The 19,656-nt window shown below is 31.3% G+C and overlaps 2 protein-coding genes across 2 annotated transcripts; one reads left to right on the top strand and one right to left on the bottom strand.

The window, feature by feature from the left end:
- Positions 1-11,307: 11,307 nt before the first annotated feature.
- LOC131601063 (glucan endo-1,3-beta-glucosidase 14-like) lies at positions 11,308-13,639 on the top strand. The gene is made up of 3 exons (XM_058872784.1): positions 11,308-11,440; positions 11,534-12,582; positions 12,890-13,639. Exons 1-3 carry the CDS (start codon positions 11,401-11,403, stop codon positions 12,968-12,970), a joined length of 1,170 nt encoding a protein of 389 aa, XP_058728767.1. The 5' UTR covers positions 11,308-11,400; the 3' UTR covers positions 12,971-13,639.
- A 1,982-nt stretch (positions 13,640-15,621) lies between these two features.
- Positions 15,622-16,301, bottom strand: LOC131601064 (ATP synthase subunit epsilon, mitochondrial-like). Its single transcript, XM_058872786.1, has 2 exons — positions 16,012-16,301; positions 15,622-15,860 (listed from the first exon to the last, which is right to left on the bottom strand). The coding sequence occupies exons 1-2, from the start codon at positions 16,196-16,198 to the stop codon at positions 15,832-15,834; spliced, it is 216 nt and encodes a 71-aa protein (XP_058728769.1). The 5' UTR covers positions 16,199-16,301; the 3' UTR covers positions 15,622-15,831.
- Between the last annotated feature and the right edge of the window lie 3,355 nt (positions 16,302-19,656).

The raw sequence follows: 19,656 nt of genomic DNA, 5'->3' as shown, positions 1-19,656 counted from the left end.
ACCGATGGCTGACTAAAGTCAAATTGTGTGCCTATCATGGAGGGTTTTCAACCTTATATCCTTTTTTTTACATGTATTGGCATTTAGGTTCTTCATAAACAAGTGTGGTGGATCTTGACTATTAGATCAAAATTCATGTTTATCTAGTTATCGGGTACCTAGCCATTTGACCCTCTTAAAATTACAAATAAAAATAAGTTATATATGCGCGCAAGTGTTCCCCTGAATAAATAATTCAAGAAATGAATGACTCTACCGTTTTAAATAAATAAAATATTCAATAAATTTTATACATTTTATGATGTTTATAAGGTGAACAAAAATCGAAATAAAAGTATTCTGATAAAAATTGAATCTCTTAAATGTTTTTTTTTTAAAAAAAATTATTAGGTCTTAAAAAATCAATCAATCATATCCACACACATATTTCAAACAGGAAAGTTGGAGACAAATCTCTTTTTTATTACTATAATATACATTTAATTAAAACAACATTATCCTATATATAGAAGAAAATCAATACTTGCATATGGACTTGATATTTTCTTTTATTTCCAAATTAGGCCAACATTTGGACTCATTCAAATTAGGAAACCGATATTAATGATCCAATTAGGAAACTTCTAATAGGATTTATATACATAGAACTATGGATGAACCCAGAAAAAGGTATGACAAGCACACAAGAATTCTAAGCAATGACACGCATATATCGCACTACTTTATGTTATATAGATTCATATCTAATTTAATATGACATTCCAATAAGAAAATATGTACATTCCAACTCATACACAGGTGGATATATAGCTCTTAATATCCATTTGTTCTTGCTTTTAAATTTTCATCTCAAAGTTTTTCAACAAAGAGGGACTTTTCAAATTTAATAATAATTTCATTCTTAAAATGAGTTAATATAAGTAATTTCCTGGCAGCTACCTCAGCAGTACATTTTTGATATTTCATTTTATGCAATACTTTGAATGCTTGTCATACGTCAATTCAAAACATTATGCATGGCATGAGTCGGGTTTGAGACAATTTATACATTTTTATATTTAAATCTAAATTAGAAACTCCTGACTTTTTATAAGAGACACTTCACCTTTTTAAATTTATTAAATAATTAATATATTTTAGTTAGTATTATAAATCAAATATATTAATTATTCAATAAATTTAAAAAGATAAAATGTCTCTTATAAAAGGGACTATAAAAAATATAAAATCATTTATGTTTCTCGTCCTAATCTTCAACAACGTGAAGAATCAAAATTTGAATTTATTTCAAACAGATTCAAAATAGATTCTAATATTCCCACTTTGTCATTATCCATATAATAGAATTAGTTTTATCAAAAATATTTAATTTTTCTCAAACATTAAACTACATTATAAATAATAAAATAAAACAATATTAAAAAGTTTCATACATAAATTTTGAATATTTCAAATAAAGGACAAATCAAAATAACAAAGCACTTATCGACGTTATCGTATATTTAATATTTTAAATTATTAAAATTAAATAATAAAATATTTAATAAAATAAATGGGACGAGTTTTCGATGACAATTAATGTCCTTGCTATCCAATTTGTATCTATATTTTGTAATCAGAAAAAACTTGAACTCAAATGTTAATCTAGTCAAAGTGGATTTTTTCTGTCAAATTCGGAGCTGATTCGACTGAATCCTCTATGAATACGAGATACAATATCATGCCTCAAAAACATCGACATATTGATTGAAGTGTGATTTTTTTATAAATAAATTAGACTTAATACATGTTTTAGTCCCTTAACTTGATTTAATGTTCCGCTTTAGTCCTTTAACTAAAAAACATTTTAAATTAGTCCCTTAACTTCACTTATGTTACTCTATTTCGCCCCTCCCATCAATTTCTGGCAAACAAAACATTAAATTCTACTACTGTGGATATACAACAAGATTTAAGGTTTAAATGTGACTCAGCATTTATACCTTAACGTAGGATTTCCACTTAATGTATCCTTATTGTGATCATATTTATGACAGACACATACTTAAGTGAAAATGTTACTTTATAGTACAAATACGTAGTCACATTTGGACTTTGAGCTTTGTTGCACATCCACTTCGCTAGAACTTAAGGTTTCTTTGCTAGAAATTGACGAAATAGACCAAATAAAATAATCGAAGTGAAGTTAAATGACTAACTTATAACATGTTTTTAGTTAAGAGACTAAAATAGAACATTAAATTAAATTATAAGATTTAGAGACTAAATATGTCAATAAACTGATCGCCTCAAACCATGTTATTGAAACATTGAGGATTTGTTAATTGAGTTATCCATTAAGATTTGATTAAATTTTTTATTTAAAAAAGTTTAATACTTCTATTTAATTTTGTCTTTTCAAAACATGAAGTTTAAATTTTATTTTATTTTTGTTAGATAATGAGCTTCTTTTGTTGAAATCTCCCTGCTAAAATAGTAGAACATAAAGGGTTAAAGGTATAGTGTGCTAAAAAAAAGAGATTAAAGGTATTAATATAAAAGAAAATGTAAGATAAGAACACGTACATCTCATCACCTTCACTCAATACTATTCCTTATCCATTCACCAAAAACATCTTTTTGCTTGTGTCTTTGGTCCTATTACATCAGCATATTCTTCAACATTCATAAACCAATTGCGCATGTTGCACATTTTGTTTGTCTTCTTTGGATCCTATAGTGACTCCTTTTTATTGCACCTTTCCCTTCGTTGAATTAGCTTTCCTATTAAGGCTATTTTACAGCTAAACCAACTTTTTGTGTCTGTTTTGTCCAAAAGAAGTAAATTACAAGATTATGGTATCTTATACTCCTTATCCACAAATATATATTCGAAATCCAAAGTTTTTTTTCTTTCTAGCAAACTAATATAGATATTTCGAAGAGAATAAGTAAATTGGTTTTGAAGAAATTACAAGTTAGTTTTAAAAGAAGATGTATTAAACAAAAAAAAAGTAGTTTGAAAAAACAATCTTCTTTAATTTAGTTTTAATGATCACACAATGTAAGAAATTTTTTTATCATTTAATATTTGCTACTTGTTTAGAAAGTTTTTAAATAGATTAAAAGCAATATATTATGTAGAAAGAGTAAAAAGTTCTATTGATCTTAAGATAAATCTGAAAGATATCATCAGGCACACCGATCATTAAGTATATAAGTATCGCATTTGTTAAAACATTCTCTTGGCGCGCATCATAAAGACTTTGCTCTCGTATTTTCCGGTACATGTCATCAACATTATTATCTAGTCATGACTACTCAAAATATCATCAGTTTTCTCTAGTCAACTTAAAGCTTAAAGTTAACGGTTTGATCCTCTGTTAAAAGATCAAGTTGTCATCCTCTATGAATTTGCTCCTCTGATGACCATAAATAACGTTTATTTTTCGGAAGAATAACTTAGTTGTTTTCCCTTTCGACTTTATTATATCAAATTTAAGAGAAAGCTAAGCAATAGTATATGGACTAAGATAATTTAATGGGCATAAAATAGAGAGTGGCCATTAATGGAACTAAGGGACGAACACCTCAAAGAAGCTTGATCTCCTAAAGCGCATAAAGTTAGGTGGGTGCCTAAAGAAATTTGCGGGCTCCTCAGTTAGGCTTAAACCCAAAAGACAATAGTCTTTCTTTGATATTACACGTGATTTCTGAGGTGGCTTCCGAGAAACATTTGCATGTCAGTGGAGGGGAAGATAATTGTTTATCCCACGATTGAAGGAAAATTAGGCTATCTCCGTCCCCACATTCTTGAGAGAGGGATGATGGAATTGTTTTTTGGCCTTTTAGCCCATACCATGAGGATCTTATATAAAGGTCTCAATCCCATGATCGAGAAATGAGGACGATTTTCCCTAGAAACGCATAGAGATATCTCTCACAATCCTGTGAGCAGACTCCCCGCAATTTCATTTAGTCTAAGTACGTCAAATTCCGTCAAGAGTAGGGTGGTGGGCCCCAGTAAAACTAACCTAGGTAACACGTATTTTTAACTCAATGCATCCTCTGTCATCTTCTGCACATGGTGATAGGGGAGCATTGTGACATCCACCAAAGAGGCCACGTTTGTTCACACTATAGCAAGGGGATTTACTCAAGGCAGAGAATCCAAGTCCTTTTATGGAAGATACACTCGACAAGTCTTGTCGTTGGATGGCTTGCCCGCCATGCCTACACCAAGTTCAAGAAAGACATCAGAGCCTAAAATCATTTTCTCTAGAAATGGTTGTTGGTGTAATCCCTTGAGATCAATTGTTTTATCAGAACTTGGTACTTGTATCAAATTATTGATTAACAATTAAAAGGCATTTTTTTATTATGTTGTTTTTCCAAAAATAATAAAGTCCCTAAAATAGCTAGTCTATTTAATGATACACTAAGTGTGACTTAATCATGAGATCCCATTAAACATAAGTAATATATTCTTAAAGTATCTATAGCCGAGCTTTATTTAGAAGTAGGATAACATTAAAGCATTGAGACTATTATATGGATAGACTGATGATTATATCTCATGGATCATGGATAAAGAGTTATCAAGTCTTCACATAGTATGAATATTAGGAGTAATATTGTTAATCGGTTGACCCGCTATGAGAATGCTACATAAAATGTTATGCAAAGTGTCATAAGTTATTCCCATGGTGATAGTGGTGTATACCACTCATCAACCTGAAACCACGATGAACCCTATATGTGGAGTCGAGTACTTTATTGTTGATCAAACGTTAAGCATAATTGGATGACCATAAAGACAGTTAATGGGTACTCCATAAATCATGTTGATGAACATGAGTGACCTAGATAGAATTTGCACATCCTGCATAACAAGATAAATGTTTAAGGGTCCAATATTGAATTGGACAAGGTGACACGATCTATGCCTTGTGTTCAATATAGACATAAGGGTAAAAGGAAAATTGTACATACAAGCATTATCACGGAAAGATTTTGTCAAATCACATGATATTTTCTTGACTTGGGGTAGCAGTGATATGTTGCTAGATACTGCTCACTGTTTGTTATATTAAATATGTAATTTAATATAATTGTTAACGTCACGAAAATCTACAGGACCACAAACATAAACAATTATTGGTGAGAGATAGAATAAATAAGAGAATTACTGAACACCGTAAGGTGTAGTGCATTTAAAAGAATATTTAGAACACTTTTATGAAACATCTCTATATTTTTATAATAATTCATTTAAAAAAATTATTATTAATGTTATTAAATTTTTATTTATTTTATATTTAATTCATTTTATTTCAAATTTTTATAGATAAACTTTTTATAATTTTTCAAATACACTTTCAAAAAGTAAAATATATTTAAGTTAATTACCAAGAATAAAATTATTTGCAAATAATTTTATTGAAATTAAAAAGTAAACAAAAATTGCGAGATCAAAAAACAAAATTTATAAATTTTATAAAAATGAAAACATACTTAATTTATATTCCTATTTAATATTATATTTCAATACATTAGATAAGAAACTATTAAAATTTTATTAATTATGTAGAACCAAATAATAATGTGTTATTGAATTTTTTATAATTTTTTAAAAGTTGAACATATATATATAGGGCATATCATATGAGAATGACATATTTATATGAGAATGTGAGAATGAATCTGAACCATTGGATTTTAAAAATAAATGGTGGAGATTATAAGTGAATCTTTTTTTCTCTCTCCTACTTCATTTATTTCAAGATGCATGAGAGAGAAAAAAAAGATTTATATATAATCTCCACCATTTATTTTAAAATCCAATGGTTCAGATTCATTCTCACATTCTCATATAAATATGTCATTCTCATATGATATGCCCTATATATATATATATATATATATATATATATATATATATATATATATATATATATATATATATATATATATATATATATATATATATATATATATATATATATATATATATATATATATATATATATATGAGGAGGGTTATATTGACTCCAAGAGTAAGTGTTCAACACTTACTCCTAATCATAACCATTGATTTTCATTAATCTAACCGTTTTAATTGATCATTTAATCTAGCTAATTATTTTTGGAAATATTTTTTTATCTAAAACTTTAATTAAAACCGTTGGATTAATGAAAATCAATGGTTATGATTTGGAGTAAGTGTTGAACACTTACTCTTGGAGTCAATATAACCCTCCTATATATATATATATATATATATATATATATATATATATATATATATATATATATATATATATATATATATATATATATATATATATATATATATATATATATATATATATATATATATATATATATAATTATATACGAATTTAATAACTTTATTCTTTTTGTAATATATCAAAATGCAGAGAAGTGGATAATTGGGCTCCATCTTTTTAAACATTCATGTAACATTTAATATTTGAGCTATATTTAAGAAATTGTATTGTTTCTATTGGTTAGATACTATGAATATATTTATGCATCAAGTTGTTCAGGGTTTGGATGAAGTGATGCATAAAATAAAACTCAGTTCCGACGTGGCTCGAATTTTTCATGAAGACTGCCATTGTCAAGTCAAGAAAAATAATTCAGTTCCGACGGCAGGTGACTATGAAGATTGTCTGCTAAGCTTACACGCTTCTTTGCCGCCAACCTATACCTGTCTCTTTTTAATAAACAACTTGTAATATGGAAAAATCTCGCATCAAATAATCCTAGCTTTTTTATTATGATATATGCTATTTTAAGTGGGAACGGTCCGCGACTGCGAAAACGGCCGCGATAAAACGGTTTTGGTAGATGTCGATATCAATATTATCATCACCGTTTTTTATCTTGAAGAATAAATTGTGGTTAATTCACACCGCGACGACCGCAGTCAATGTTGTGGCACCGGTACCGACGAAAATCGCGAAAACTTTTACACGATTGTAACGCGGCCGCGACCGTTTTTTACTTCATTTAATTGGAATTCTTATAACTTAAAATTTTAAAAAATCTCTTAATTCTAAAGTATTTTGGATAATTTTTCATGAAAATTCTTTTTAAATTTTTTTTTTTTTAAATTATGTGATTTTATTTATATTTGAATGTTCAATAACGAATATTTATATTACTAAATATCAAAATTAGTCTTTTGATTTATAAAAATGAGTTGAAAATAATTTTTATTGTTTTAAAAAAAATTATAAAAGTTATTATTAAAAACAGAGACAAAATAATTTTTTAAAAATGATTCCTTATGATAAAGAAAGCAAATCTCATCAATAGAAAATAATCGAATTATGAGGCGATATCCGAGAATAGTATATCATACTCTAATGATAACATATATTGGCTTAACCAATCAATATTCAGAAAATGTTGAACATGTGATGCTTTTAAACACTAAAAATTGCTTTCTATCTTTAAGACTTTTTTTAAAAGTAAACATCATTTCATTAAGTGAAAAATTAGTAGACATTACAAACATTAAGAGACATATGACATAGGTCTAGTAGTGGAGGTTTGGGTCTTGAGAGTGTGCCCCTCTCAAAGTTTTGAGTTTGAATCCAGTTAGGTGCTAACAATCCTTGTGTTGGGGCAGTCCATACAGAATTTTGTTCTGTCTTTAAATGGAGCCTTCGCTAGTGGACGGCGAGATTGGTCACAAACTACGAAGACACAACCAAAACATAAACAACCACATATCATTCATCCACCCATTTTTAAGAACAACATTATTGGCAATATAGGAATATGAATTTGTAGTCTTTTTTTCAAATTCAATTAAGGATGATTTCTTTGACTTGTATTTTTGCATTTCGATTAACTTTGGTCTCTAGATTATCCACTTTTCTCGAATGTTCAAAAATTAATTGATGGCTAGAGATAGTGTTGCTCAAAGACACAAAACTCTTTTGAGGCTTTTTATCAAACATCAAAAGTGAGAACCTAGACCCTAAAAGACAAAAGCACAAAATAGACAACTCAAAAATATAAATAGATAGATCTAATAAAGGAATGAATTGCAACAAGTAGAAAATCCATGGTTATTTTGGGGATAGCTGAAACATTACCAACATCAAAGGTGTGGGAGCAGATATAGGGAAGAGAGGTGCACACACCATTGTGAAGTTTGAGATTCTAAGAACAAACTTAACAAGCTTTCCATCTTAGTGGTGATGACTCCGGCAGCAGACGTATCAACAAAGAGGGAAAGGCGACTTGGTAGTGAAGATAAAGGGTATTTGATGAGTGACTTAGTTTCGATAGAAGTATGAGACTAAGGTTGAATGAATGAGGTATTGCCATTCAGAGATAAGGAGATGACCACCATATATGTGATAGATGAAATCCATAATGAAGGTGTGAGGCGACCACCATCAAACCCTAAAGGTTTGGGGAACAGAGAGTATCTCTCTCTAAAAAGTTATTATGCTTGAGTTAATTATTCATGTCTTTAACACTTTTACTAAAAGTGAAATTGCTAAAAAGTGTATTGGAATTTTTGAGTTGTTGTTCTTATAAGTAAAATTGTCAAGGTTAAAATCTAGAGATTTGTCATTAAGACCATCCCAAGCTATATAAAAATTAATGTTCACATCCACATACACTAATATTTTTTATCAATATATGATCTTGTAACACCTAAGACTGGATCTTGGAAGTCCCAATAGTATTCGAGGTAACCTCTAGTGTCAAGCACAAATCCAATGCCTCAACCCTAATAGGTAAAGAAGTCACCCTTCATTGAAAGTTCTCAATGAAAGAAATTATACCAACCATATTGTCTTCAACTCCTCGTTGCAGCTCTTTATCAAACAAAATAGATGTCTCATCCATTTGAATCGGTTAACACGTCCTTAGGCCAAAAAAATAGCATGGTGATACTCATGCAAGATCGATGTATAAGAAGTTCACTTTGTGGATCCCTTAATCGTGGAAGAAAATACATTAACATAACATCCCTAACAACTCTCTCCATGAATAACACGTCGATAAAACCATATCTCGAATAACATCCCCTCAACAATTTCACCCTTAACACTATTCTCCAAAATGCCTGATGGGAATAACCTGCCACAATGTTTATTGCTTTCATACAAAAGTAAAAAAAAATCGCATTCTTACAAATATTACATTCAAGACTCAATCCCGGAACCGTTTCCCAAATAATGTCAACGAATGTCATCTCTTCTAAATATCCCTTACAATGGTATCATCATCAAGACAACAAGTATGAAAAATAAGCTTCTAGTTGTCTATGATCTTATGAGTGAGAAGGTATACCACATGAAAAAAGGAGTGGTCTCAATTGGTCACCTTGTTGCTCTCCAAAGGCTAGCATAATATGTTCAACTTCAAGGTACAACCTCGTCGCTTTAACATAAAAACATTAACCCTCAATGATATAGATGGGCATCTCACCCTTACCTCACAGAATAGTTCTGATTTCTCTACACTGTCGAAAACACTCAACAAATATACTATGATCATAGTAAAAAAAACTACTTTTCATGTCTCTTACTTTATTGACATTATGTAAAATGATCGTAGCATTTGAGAAATATACTTATATTGAATATAAATTAGACAAAAATACACATGCAATATTTTAAATTCAATCATTTTTTTTGGATTAATCAATTAAGTTTTTTTAAAAATTGTCTTGAAGTTACTATTACAAGCAAAAAATTGAATTTGTTAAAGATAAATGAAGTCAATATTTTCATGAAAATTTGACAAGTTGACAAATCATAAATCTACTGAAACACATAAGAATTCATCAAAAATCAGAAGTTTAATGTAAAAATTTATAACATAAGCAAAATTATCAGATATCTCAAGCAATAACATATTTTTCCTAAAAACACAAATTGAAAACATGAACATTCAGCACATGGTGTATTAAAATACCAATTCGACATAATATTAGCCAGCAAAGACAATTTTAAGGATGTATATTTGATATTAGCGTGATCAGAAAGAGTTTGATCTGCAATGTCCGTAGGCTTGATGGAATCAACGGAGGAAGGGGTGTACTTGCAGACACTCTGATGCTTAAGTAAGTACGGGTGAGGAGGCAGTAAGTAAGGTGTGAGAGTAGAATTAGAATATTTAACCCTCCTACATAGGAGAAAATTTATAGTGAGCCCCCAGCATTGGGCCAATGGTCTTCACTATGGGCTGAAATGTCCAAGCTCATGAAGAATAACTGGGATTTCCACGTGAAAGTGGGGATGAACAACACGTGCTCATCATCCCTGGTCAACTGCTCCGTCATTCACTGATTGTGGCTGACTTGCCTGTTACGAAGGGCAAGACCGTTTCACCAGTCACGCGAAACATGGGGATGCAGTTGGCGACGTGTCCTCGGCTGAGGAACACGTGAGAAACGTGCTCTTTACTAGCCCCAACAAATTGAACCTGCATTTTAGGCTGTCCTTGACGTGGACAACTCTGGGTTGTGCTCGACGTTGTATCAGCCACAGGTCCAGTCGAAAACAAGAGTGTATATTAACTTCAAGCGCTTCTATTAAGAATATTTCAACAAGATAATTATCATGATCGTAATTTTTCATTGAAATGATGATTATTTAATTTCTTTTCTCTATAAATAGTAGGTCTCCTAAGAAAATAAATAGGTGGATATTAAAAATGTTAACCCTATTTCTAGCTTAAAAACAAACTCAAGCTTTCCAAAATACTCGATATATCTTAACCATAAGTTTTTTAGTTATTGTAATATAAATTTAAAGCCCTTTGAAAATAGACCCCACGTGATAGAATCGATTGAAATTTTACTCAATGAGTAATAAACATTAAAGAAACTTATCTTATAATTTTGTCTATAAATCCTCACATTAAAATACAATTGTACATATTTGAAAAATTTGTATTTTTTCTCTCCTCTCATTATTTTATCTAACACCCGTAACTTCAACCATATATTTGGCGCCATATTTCTTAACATTTCTGCATCTATCACTTTTCATAAAAATTTGTTTGCCATTATTCAAATCTGACCACACTAGTATATGAAATTCAATTACAATAATATCCTGACGTGTCTCTCCTCCAATATTTGACCGACTACAATTCTTCTTCACTTTTGATAGTGACTTAGTGAAGGGTATTTACATAAATAAACATAAAATAAATTCAAGGTTGGTGAGTGGAATTGGATTGTAATTTGCAAAAGACTAAAGTCACAACATGTACTTTACATTATTATAAATATAACACCAAACAAACCATTTATTAACACATTACTTACTTCTTAGGCAAACTATATCAACTCTCATTTTTCTCTTTCTCTCCCTCCAAATTTCAAACACCAAAATTAAGAGTATTGTCACAAATAAAATGTTGTCATTGATTCTTCTCGCATTTTTTCTCTCTTTAGGTTTGTTTGTTCGGCTTATTCGCTATCCATCTTAATATTATTGTCTTCTGAATATTTTTTTTTATCTAACTAACTTCATTATTGAAATCACAGATAGTGGAATTTTTGTTGCATCATTTGGAATCAATTATGGACAAGTGGCCAACAATTTGCCACCACCAACCAAAGTCCTTGAGCTTCTCAGCAATTTAAAGATCACAAAAACAAGAATCTACGACACGAATCCGGAGATTCTGAAAGCCTTTGCGAATTCGAATGTGGAAGTCATTGTGACAGTTGAGAATCAAATACTAAACCAGTTGAATGATCCACAACAAGCACTTCAATGGGTGAATACTAATATCAAACCATATGTGCCTGACACAAAGATAACTGGAATTCAAGTAGGAAATGAAGTTTTCACCGAAATCGACTCGAGCCTAATTCAGTATCTTGTTCCAGCAATGATCAACATTCATAATGGTTTAGTTCAATTAGGTTTAGACACAAACATTCATGTGTCAACACCTAGTTCATTAGAAGTTCTTGAAGAATCTTACCCTCCTTCAGCTGGTAGTTTCAGAAGTGAAATCTCAGGAATCATGTATGAATTATTGAACTTTTTGTCGAAAACGAAATCGCCCTTTTGGATCAATGCTTATCCTTATTTTGCTTATAAGAATGACCCTAATCAAATATCATTAGATTATGTATTATTTAATACTAATCAAGGAATGGTTGATCCTAATACAAATCTACATTATGATAACATGCTATATGCTATGGTAGATGCAGTTACATTTGCAATATCTAAATTAGGGTTTAATGGGATAGAAGTTAGGGTTTCTGAGACAGGTTGGCCATCTAAAGGTGACTCAGATGAAATTGGTGCATCATTGAAAAATGCTGAGATTTATAACAAGAATTTGTTGAAAAGACAAATGGCAAATGAAGGAACACCTTTGAGGCCTAGAATGAGATTGGAATCATACTTGTTTGCATTGTTTAATGAAAATCTCAAGAACGGACCGACATCGGAAAGAAATTATGGATTGTTTGAGCCTGATGAATCTATGACATACAATGTTGGATTGTCTTCTTTTGCTAAATCATCAAATCCATCTACTTCAATTTCTCTTACCTCCTCTGCCACTAGAACAAAGGTAAACAAATACTTTCAAAATAATATTGTCCTTTTTCTTTTCAATAATGCTTAAGTTATTTAGTTTATAGTATAGTTTTTGAAATTGATTTCATGCATTCGGAGTACTGATGACTGTTTAATCATATGATCAGACGGCATACAGAAAATATATTTTTAAATTTGATGGACAGGTCCACATTGTACCGAATGCGTGAATGCGTGAAATCTTATAGTATAATTTTTATGAATGTAAATCAAAATGTAATGTTAATTTGATAAACATCAATCTAATTATTATTTTTAAATCAAAATTTACTTTGAACCAGGCGGCACAAAAGGAAAACCAAAGCATGTTCTACTGGATGTTTGTCTATTTGCTGATTTCATCACTTTGTGCCTTTGTTTAAGAAGACTATTATAACACTGTGGAGTGATTCATGTGTACATACATATATTTTGAAAAAGTGTGGCTTTTTTATATCTTGCAAAATGGAGACCCTTTAAAGTATATTATCAACCATATGATATATATTATTAAAAGGTAACCCTATTTTGCAGAATCAGCCGATATGTGGTATAAGGCGGTACGAGAAACAGACGCAACAATTCAATCAAGACTAATATTTATTATCTTTATTAATACATGTTTGGTATCACGTTGAATTTATCAGAATCACAATAAGACACATGTCTTTTGATTTAGATAAATTCACTGTAATACCAAACATGCAGTTACTTCAACAGCAAGTCACTTTACCCCTACCATTAGTCACAATCCAGCAAGAAGCATGTGGTGGTGACGTTAGATTGTGCTTATTTTAGGGTAGATAAGGACCAAATGACACCTCATTCTTTTATTAGAACATGTTGTAGAAGAATGTTTCATTTTCAAATTAATTTATTGTCCAAAAGGGAATGTGTTGTTTTGTATATTGTTGATTTTGTTGTAGAATAAATTAATTAATCTCATAGTAAAAATAAAAAAAGTTGTTGGCTATGGATAAAGTATAAGGCTAGGCTTGTTTACCATATGCATCATGTAATTGGATGTAATGAAAAGCCCCTCTTTTATAGGACGTGGAATCCATTCATTATTATTTGTGTGTTTATAATATGTATTACTCTTCCTTTTCTACTTGACTATATTTTAATTTTAGTAGAAAAGTTCAATGAAAAATGTGTATATAATGAAAAATGTAATAAACCAAAGTGCATAAAGTTAAAATAAAGTTAACTCAAAAGTACTTAGATCAGATGGAGTCTCTATCAGTTTAATTAGAGGTCATGAGTTTGAATCTAATCCTAAACTTACAATTTACAGCAGTATTAAATCTTTTAGGAAGAGATTGCAGTCTATTATAATTCTACACGATTCGAAAGATGAGTTTCTGCAATTACGTGTAGAGGATACCCGATTTATAATTTATTTATTTTTGCCTAAAGTTAAGACTTTGTTTGATACTTTGTATTATCCTTAAGGAGACAATAGGACGATCTTGCTTTATTTTGTGGCCAAATAACCGTCAGCAAAGGGTCATAGCACACCCTTTCCCAAAGGTGGTGGTGCCTTTATCAATTTTTATTCAACAAAATTTCTATTTTTCTTCTGTTTTTAAGGGGACAATCACACATCAGCCTTATTAGAGCATGATGTGGACTGGCTTAACATGGTGGTGCACATGAGACCCTCAAATTCTAAAGCTGAGACCCCTCTTGAAAAATTAGTAATATAAGGGTCTTAAAATAATTATAAAGGCAATTTGCAGGCGTATCTCACCAAGAATTTGTGTCAGCAATTAGTATCTCTTAAGGAACTGAAACTTCTGATTTGAAATTGTTAATCATTTTTTATAAGTTTAATGATAATTTATTAGAGCAAATGTGTATTTTGTATTAATCAAACATTCAAGTAGAATGAGGTGTGTCCCGTTAAATTAATAATTGTTTAGGCACATTAGATGCAGGGACGTAAATTCAAACCTGCGACATCTCACTTATATGATTGAATTCCTACATTTTGACAGTTATCAATAGAAGCATACAAGACATTAAACATCATCTGAGATGTGTTGCTTCATTTTTTTTCAGTTTGATACAATGACAAAACTTAAAATGGAAGCAGAGTAAACACTGATATCCAGTCTCTAAATTTTATTCTCAGGAAAATTATTCAAAAGACATTCATCCAATTGAGATATTCTAAATTTCATCACTTGTATAGCTGGTTGAATCTTCTGCAGGCTGACCAAAAGCACGGACCCTGACAAAACCTTCACCGCCAGGTCCAAAACCACTCCCGGGAGTAGTAACCACGTGCGTCTTCTCAAGCATCTCGCCGAACACATCCCATGAGCTTTGGCCTGGGAAGTGGACCCATACATACGGTGCGTTTTTCCCTCCATACACTTTAAACCCGAGAGAATCAAATGTCTCCATTATTATGTTGGTATTTGTAGTATCCAATTACCCCGCGCAAATATTATGTCTCTAATATCAGTGTTTCTAAAACTCGTGAAAAGTAATGTAACTGGTGTAGAGACTAAGAATGCATGAGGCCTCAAGGTGTTCTCCACTCTTCTTCTGTATTAAGTATAAATAGAAGGACTTTTAGGTAGCTCAAAAGATTTCAGAATATGCCTTGAGGACAGCTTCATTCTTCAAAAAAAACACCATCTAACATTAATTAATAGCATCTCCTAGAATATGAAATGCATTTGCAAACCAAGATAAAAATGTAATTACTACTTTTATCTTCTGCACAAATGAAATTATCATAAATAACTAACAAAACATGATATATTACTTCGCAGTTAGCATTATGAGCATTTTTTAGTACTATGGAGTTTATTAGTAATATTTTATTTTGGCTTTATGCCAAATAATTAGTTTGTAGATTGTGAAGGATAATCAATCACCCAGGATTGTAAACAACACATTTGCCCTTGAATTGAATACTATAGCTAATGATGGTGTGTAAATTTATGAATTTATGAATACTTTTCATTTTTATTTGGTCTAATAACAATGTTGTAACTGTAATTCATCATGGGCAGAGATATTATCAAGTAGTAAATTCTTTCATAAGTTTAAAACCATATGTGTGCAAACTTAAATTATTACAATATTAACCATGCATATGTCTCTGCAAAACTCATCATTCACAGAAAAAAGAACAATGGAAAATAAAAGCACATAAAGGTTCAAAATGAAAATCAACTTCCAGCAGATCTCAAAGAATTCTACATGCATAGGTTCCAGCCATTCCAAATCAGTGTTCTGGTGTGTCTGAGCGAAGAGCTGAAAAATATTAGCACTTCGATTAGTAATTTATGGATTAAGCTACCAATTTATGAAACACGGACACCAGAAACACGACACAGACACCTTGACACGGGTAAAATTAGGGTATGAAAAAAAAAAGGTAAAGATGAGAGAAAAGGGAACCTACTAGGTTTTTCAGGCTTTCCGTCGATCCATTTGGAAAGAGAGAAATGAACCTTTTCGCGAGAGATAGCTTCGGTTTTGTGAGGTTCCTTGAGGCAATTTCTGACGAGATTGGCGCATATGTTGGAGTATGTTATGTATGTCATCCCTGCTGCTCGCCAAAACGGCACTGCTCCTCCGGCTGAGGCCATGGATCGGTTATCTGATATCAATTTTTCTCTCTCTCTTCTCGGTTTTTTTCTTCTTGGCTTATGAACACTTGATTCTCTACGGCTACACTATCAGAAAAAACGAAGAAGAAAGAATGAAACTATTGGGCTTGGGCTTAATAGGGAATAATAATTGTTTCCCTTTACACCCTTATTATAGAATGAGGCGTAAATGTGAAAATTTTAAAATATCTCTGAGTTTATTTGAAGATACATTGTTAAAGCATATAGACGTATCTTCCATACTTCAGGTATATAATATTTGCTAGTTTTTAACCTTTTCTAAATTCTAATCAATGAACCATGTCCAAGACCTTAAGTTCTTACATTAAATTTCACGTTGCACTTGTTAATTCCTTATTGATAAGTAATAAGTGGGCAGTAGTTTGACTTCAACTTCTAAGTAGTTCCTAAGTCAGAAAATAAATAATTGTATATGAAAAAGTAAAAGAGAGAAATTATAAAAATGAAATAGGTGTAGGTTCATAGATGCATCTCCGAATTAAATTTTGATAAAAAATGAAATTTTGTGTATTCGGAGATATATCTCCAAAAACACTTAGCATTTTTGATATTTTCGTTAGGGGTCTTGGAGAAGGTATAAGTATGCAAAGAAAAATTCCTATCAAAATAAAGAGAAATGTTCTTTCCACCTTCTGTGCATAAATCTTCCCGCAATTGAATTTGGCATTTCCACAATTTTTCATAATGATAAATAAATTTACCTTTCATATTGTTTATCATTCAATTTTTCACATTTTGTACAAAAATTCTCTTTGTAAACACTCGAAAGATGTCGAAAATATGGTACAAAAAATATGTGAAGTTGCCTTTTTATGTATTTTAACGGACATTTAAAAATCTAGTTTGAGGTTTTATCAGATTTTTCCAAATATACAAAAATCCCTTGAAGCTTTACCGGATGTTAGGTAAATAGTTGGAAATATTATGCAGTTTTATCGGATTTTTTGAAAAATCTCTTAAACTTTTATCGGATTTTTGAGAGAAATAAAGAAATCCCTTGAAATTTTATCGGATTTTTGCGAAACATTCGATTTTTTTTTTTTTGCAGATTTATCGGTTTTTTAAAAAATTCTGGAATTCGCAAAGTCTGTAACGTTGTTGTTACCAGATTTTTTAAAAAATCTGGAAAACGCTGTTATGTACCAGATTTTTCAAAAAGTATGATATACCTGATTTTTTGAAAAGTCTGATATACCTGATTTTTTTGCATAGACATAAAAATCTGGTAGTTCAGTATGCTTTAATTGTGCGACCCTGATTCTGACGGTTCCCATGTGAATTTTACTCAATTTTTCACCATTGACACGATTTGTTTTACATGAATGTTTATATTTTACATAGTTGTGTGGTACTAGTTCTTTATGCTTCATGTGGAATGTCGATTTTTGGTAAGCCTGAAACCATGTTTCCTCTTTTCAGATTTCTGAAGTCTTTGAAGTTGAGATGGCCAAAATCGCATGCTCCATCACATTGAGTTCAATCTTGAAGGTTCTGTTATGAGACATTGGTTCCTTCAAGATTAACTTTCCACCTAAGTCGAGAACTCTCATCATCTTATCTTTGATCAGCATTTTGTAATTCTTCTAGGTCAGACGCCCTATGTTGAGTAAATTGATTTTCATGTCTGATATGTACAATACATTGAAAATCACTAACATTTTGTCATCTTTCCTCATGATCAAAACATTTTCAATACCTTCAGCAACTAGGGTATTGTCATTTGTGAATTTTATCTTATTCTTCATTGAGAGAGTTATGTTGACAAACCGATATTTTCTTTCAGTCATGTGCGATGAGCAGCCTGAATCCAAGTACCATTGGTCCTCCAATATTTTCGTTGTAATCATCAACAACATCTCTTATTCTTCTTCTTCATGTCTTGCAAGCCTTGCATCATTTTCTTGATTAATTCTTTTGTTTTCAGGACAATCACTAGTGTATTGACCATACTTTTGATAGTTGAATGTGACTTTTGTCATGTTTTATTCCACCGCCTCTTCCTCTACATGCAACACCACCTTTGTGATTACTTTGATTTGAGGGTCTTCTCTAATTCGACGAATTTCCTTCTTGTGATGATTTCTGCCATTTGAATTTTTGTAACCACCTTGTTGTCATTTCAACTTTTTTGCCATTCTTTTCTTTTGCTGATTGAGCTTGCAGAGCAACATCACTTTTCGTCATGCTTGTGGATCTTTCAGTCATTCTTTTATCATGAGATTCAAGCGTTCATTGAAGCTATTCTTTTGCCACGCTTGACAAATTTTTGGATTCTTCTATAGCTACTACCACATGATCAAATTTTGGAGCCAATAACCTCAAGATATTTTCTACAACTAACGTGATGTCAACACTTCTCCTTTCATCTTCATTTGATTCACCAATTTCGTAATGCACACAAGCGTCAATTCAACAGACGCCACCGTTTAAAGTTTAAAACACCAGCGTCAATTGAATTGGCTAGACTAGATGGATTTACCAATTCAATTGACGCCTCCATTTAATTTTACAGTAGAGTTGTTAATTCATCTAACATTAGATCTGTGTTCCAATTCTTTTATTTGAGACTGAGATAGATTGACAATTTTTTGAAACCTGAATTAATTTGAAAATAAAATTAAAATGTAGGTTATTTGGGTAAAAACTTCGATTTTTTGAATCACAATTTTTTTGCGATAACAATCAAATTGTTTTTTTCGAGTTAAAATAAATAAAATTGGACAACATTCCAAATCAAAATTCACCAGTAATTAAGAAGAAAAAAACTAGGGTTAAATAATTAAAACCCCCTGCCTTTATAGCGAGTTTCGGTTTGGGCCCCCTGAAGTATTTTTTTACATAAGGCTCCTTAGAAAACTCAATTCCTGGATTTACTACACCTCATTACCACACCTGCTGACTGGGCATGCAATTATTGGCCACGTGGGAAATTTTTTTGGCTGACTGGGAAATGTGTGTTAAATAGAAGCTAGGGTTGTCTTCTTCCTCCTTTCTCCACCGTCGTTCTTCATCATCTTCTCCCTCCAAGGTCGTGTTTTTTTCTTCTTCCTCCACCGCCGTTCTTCACACTCTTCTTCTTCATCCATGGCCCAAAGCAACTCGTATGGTAGCAGTGTTAACTCAGCCACGTTTCCAGATTTACCCAGATGTGGTTGTGATAGAGCAATGAAGATGTGGGTGTCCAACACAGTCCAAAACCGCAATAGAAAGTTCTGGAAATGCCGCAATGTCGGGGTAAGTATGCTTCTGTGTTATTTTGCCAATTCAATGTCGTAAATTTGATTATTATTAAACATTTGTTTATTGTAATTTGTAGACTGGGAGTAGCTGCGATTTGTTCTTGTGGGATGATGAAATCAGAGACCCTATCAAAGGGAATAGAGCAATGATTCAATCAGATTGTAAGAAGTGTGAGA

This window comes from Vicia villosa, linkage group LG5 (assembly GCF_029867415.1).
Source record: "Vicia villosa cultivar HV-30 ecotype Madison, WI linkage group LG5, Vvil1.0, whole genome shotgun sequence".
NCBI classification, from domain to species: domain Eukaryota; kingdom Viridiplantae; phylum Streptophyta; class Magnoliopsida; order Fabales; family Fabaceae; genus Vicia; species Vicia villosa.
This window is presented reverse-complemented; position numbering and strand designations above follow the sequence as displayed.